Below are 4484 nucleotides of genomic sequence, written 5' to 3' on the forward strand. Positions count from 1 at the left end.
TATATATATATTTTTTTTTTTTCGTTTTTTCGAAACGTTTTGTTAACTCAAGCGTTAAAGAATTGGTTTCTGTCGGCCGACTTCTCAGCTAGCCTAGGCTTGGGCTAGCAGCTAGAGTTTCAAGCAAGCAAGGCACAGGAGCACTAAGGGCTCAACGTGCTAGGAGGCACTACTCAACAGTTCCATGCTCTTAATGCCTCGTCAACAGCAGCACCAACAAGTTAACACTGGAAACGAAAATGTCTAGAATGTGCGGCATGAACAATTAGTAGCGATTTAAATAGCATCGTAAAAACTACCGTCCGCATTAAGATATACCGTCGATTCGTGTACGTACGCGCACGCTAGCACGGAGAAAGAACGATGAACAAAAACATTTCATCGAGTGGATAATTGCACACACAATATCGCATGCGGCTCTCGATTGCAAATAACAGATCCTCCAAACAAGAGATTCGTATCATACCCATGCAGCATGGAAGGCTTGCGGAAACATCACGGAAAAATTGCAATATTGTTAATCATACATACATACATACATACATACATACATACATACATACATACATACATACATACATACATACATACATACATACATACATACATACATACATACATACATTACACACACACACACACACACACCACACACACACACACACACAAAATATTGCTGCAACGCAATGTTAACGCAAGAATATAGCATTGTTGCAAGAATGCTTCTCGTTTAGTGACACAAACATCATTCCATCTTTCTTAATATTCAGAGAGTAACAAAGACAAAATAACACTTGTATTACCAAATGGATAGCATCCAAAGTTGCTTCGACGTTTGTGCAGGAATGCAACAACGTTGCTATAGGAATGCAGCATATAGCAATGTTAGAACATCTAAATATCTTTACTCTGCAAATTGTAAGATTGTTGATGTAAACATTGTAAACCAAAAGCTTCCACGCCATATAGGGCAGATCATTGTTATATTTAGAAAAGTTCAGGTACGGAAGAAAACGCGTAAGATCATTTGTGCATCATTTTTTGGCATTTCGTAGTCGACACATCCGACACGCGTGCCATACACTCGTGCGATCATATTGTCGAAAATGCAATGTAATTCCTCGTTTATTCTCGAGTTCCTCGAAATGAACAAAGAATCGGAAGTTTCTTTCGCGTTTCACTTGTGCGATGTCGTGCCGAGATATCGCAGAAACTCTACAAAAATATACTCTATGTAAGTATATGTATATACACGTATCCTACTAAGGAAATGATATCTTCGTTTCTCGTAAGATCCACATCAAATCATTGTAGTGTGCGTACAATTTAGTTTCTCAATTTTCTCAGTCTTGAAATATTTTTTTTTTTGTTATTGTGTGGTACAATTTTTGGCTCAAGCCCTCCGCGTGTATTAGGTGCGCATACGTACAGATTGGCCGTTGCGTATACAACAGTGTGTGTAAACATTGAGAGTACACTAACATACATATTATCGATTTCTTATGAAGATATATGGATTTCTCCTCGAAATTGTACATTGTCCCATTTACCATAATGCATTTTTTTTGTGTTCTTTACATATGTAAACGTGAATGAGATATCTCATTCTGCGTGGTCTCTCTGTGATGTATCTGTTAGGTACCGTATAGCATTTGCAACATTGAGATAACAGATTTGCTGACTAAGCTACTATAACTAATGAGAAGGGAGAAAAGAAACAGTTAAATGTTTATGTTACTTGTACCACAATTCCGAGTAGAATTTTGCTATGTGTGTTTAATAATTCGTGCCGATAGCTGTTCGGATACGAATAAACACCATGAAATAAAATGAAATCACGCTGAAGCTTAAATGAAACTTACAGGCCCAATTGCATACTCGTTTGACTTGGCAAATACATTCGATAATTTATCGTTTCAAAAAGAAAGATCTCTGTGCCCGTATATTATTATACTTATTGTTAAACTCATATTAGTTGAATTACGAAAATGCGTATTATTATTTACGGATGGAACGCTTTGATTAATGACTCATTTGTTTTCTATAAATTTTAGCCTCATCTATTAGCAATTATAATTATTGCTTCGTAACTAATTCGTAAACGATTGATAAACATCTTTGCAGAACTTGAGAAATGTCTAATTATAATAATTAACGTCATTTAGATTGATTGTAAACATGAAACAACAATTGCACGTATTTAAACGTCTAATGTATTATGCTACTTTTATATATTTTCCCCATTATATAAAGATATTTTATATCTTTCAATCACTCTAATAATTTATCATCATTAATACAAAGTGTTTCTCGTCAAACATACTTCCTTTGAACTGTACTTTCCTTGATCAATTTTAAGTCGATCTTTCCTTTACAAAGATGTGATCAAAGGTGAAAAGAGAGCGTTTTGCAAATATAAACAGCAAATCATATTCTTAAGTTAATTTCAAATAGACTGCATTTTAATAGAATTTTAATTTGAAGTTACAAGGTGATATTACTTTAAAAAATTAGAAAATTGTAATAAATTTCCGTTCTCCTTTAAGAAAAAGTTGACTCAAAATTGGTCGCGATTTAGAGGAACGTTGCGCTTGACGAGGGTCGCTTTATTATTATTATTATTATTATTATTATTATTATTATTATTATTATTATTATTATTATATCATTATTATTGTTATTAGGTACTGAAATAATAAAAATAGCTTTTTGATTAATGATCATACTATTAATGCACACTTATAATTTTCATTATCACAAGATATCGTCTGATCCATGCTATGCCATTATCCCGTACAAAACCTTCAGTTCAAAATAAATCAATATTAGTCGGTCTGCATCTGTTACAGGTTGTCCACATAACGATGCAATCGGGCCTCTCTCTTTCTGCTTCCGTTATACATCTGACACTCTGCCTTCGTCAAATAATATTATACAACAACATGGCCATGCAAGGGTGAAGAGCAAAGCTACCATGCCTCATAGAATTCATGAAAGAACGTTTGTAGAATAGAATGGATGATAGATCTAGATGCTGCAGCGTAAAGCAGCAGCAAAGAAGGGATCAACTGTCAACTGACAGTTTCACCTCCGTCTTACTTGAAAGCAAACCCCATCAAAATCATCATCCTTACTTCAGCACCTCACCAGGCCTGCCTTGACGATACGTCTACACAAGCTAAAAGAACGTCCATTTGTCAATGCCTTCCAATTGAGAAAAAGATTCTACTTTAATAGGATGGATTGTGATCAATTCAGAGATGTGGATACGCGCGTGTGTAACACCGTAATTTCTTCGTATTCACGACGAGGCATTCACCTCACCGTCGAGGACCCGAACGTGAAATTGTGCTGCACTCAACAACACTTTCACCACCGATTGACTTCAGTCGTTTACAAAAACTACGGAAATTCTCGTGTGACAATTTTTTGTTCATATGACAAGAAATGCAAAATAAAACTACTATATATATATGATTGAACGAATGTTCAAAAATCCGGGGAAAGCAAGCTGCTCGATGGATGATCGTAATCGAGATAATAATTAAAGTTATTATCGCATTTAGCTATCTCTTATTTCACGTTCTGCGAGAACTTGGACAATAAAGTTGTTCGCGTTTGACGAGTATTCCAGCACGATATTATGTATACATTATTGATCATTTCGAATTTAAAAGCATTTTAAGTAAGACGTTGCAAGGCAATGACGAAATATCGAAATACGAGTATCATTAAAAATAGATCATTCAAAAGCGGGTATTGAGCGGATAGAAATAAGTATTATATTAATATACAATAACGATTAATACAATAGCGTAAGGAATATAAAAAAAAATATTTTTATCCGTATGACGTTCAAATTAATTCCTTCATTTAATTCCTTCACTTGCAGAAAGGCTAAATAAAGAAGGATTATTTCTACATGTGTCAAAACGTTGAACGATTTGCTCGCGGTGTCCTATGAATATGTACTCCATGTTAATAATCAATCTCGGTGAAAGCGAATGCGTTTGATACATTGGATACTTGAACACCGAAGTAAAGCGGCGCTTGACAAGTGACTCACATTTCCGCGATTAACCGCGTGGTATAATTTGGCACATGCAATTCTAAAGCTCTCGCATTGACAAAGATCATTATTGATCCTCTGATGCGTTTTTCGCTCAACGCGATTTCCGTTGAAATTCATATGACGTTAACATGCAGCGATTGAAAGATTCGAGCAATATTTCATAGAGCGATCGTGATCCATTTTGCTCAATGATCGTTCTGTCGATCGGGTATATATAATTAGTTAAATAGCTTTTTTGATCCACTATCCTTCGATTCTCGTTTCGTTACGTCGTAGTTTTGATGCGATCAAAGCGCACGATGCGGTACGATGCCATCGGATTCAACTTGCGTCACCATTGCATTGGAAAGTACACGAAAGCATGTACATACATATATGCACATATATGTGTGTATATATATATATATATATA

The 4484-nt window shown here is 35.2% G+C and overlaps 1 protein-coding gene across 2 annotated transcripts in view; it reads right to left on the minus strand.

The window, feature by feature from the left end:
- Positions 1-45: 45 nt before the first annotated feature.
- The window catches only part of LOC108685890 (tetraspanin-1), a 46842-nt gene continuing 42403 nt past the window's right edge, over positions 46-4484 (minus strand). The window contains exons 9-10 of one of the 2 annotated variants that reach the window (XM_018190902.1): positions 3100-3178; positions 46-227 (exon numbers count right to left, since the gene is read on the minus strand). In XM_018190902.1, the coding sequence (XP_018046391.1) occupies positions 3144-3178 (35 nt within the window). In that variant the 3' untranslated portion in view covers positions 46-227; positions 3100-3143. The remainder of the gene's footprint in view (positions 228-3099; positions 3179-4484) is intronic. The other variant, XM_018190904.1, reaches the window with a different exon arrangement.

This window comes from Atta colombica, unplaced genomic scaffold (genome assembly GCF_001594045.1).
Source record: "Atta colombica isolate Treedump-2 unplaced genomic scaffold, Acol1.0 scaffold161, whole genome shotgun sequence".
Classification (NCBI taxonomy): Eukaryota; Metazoa; Arthropoda; class Insecta; order Hymenoptera; family Formicidae; genus Atta; species Atta colombica.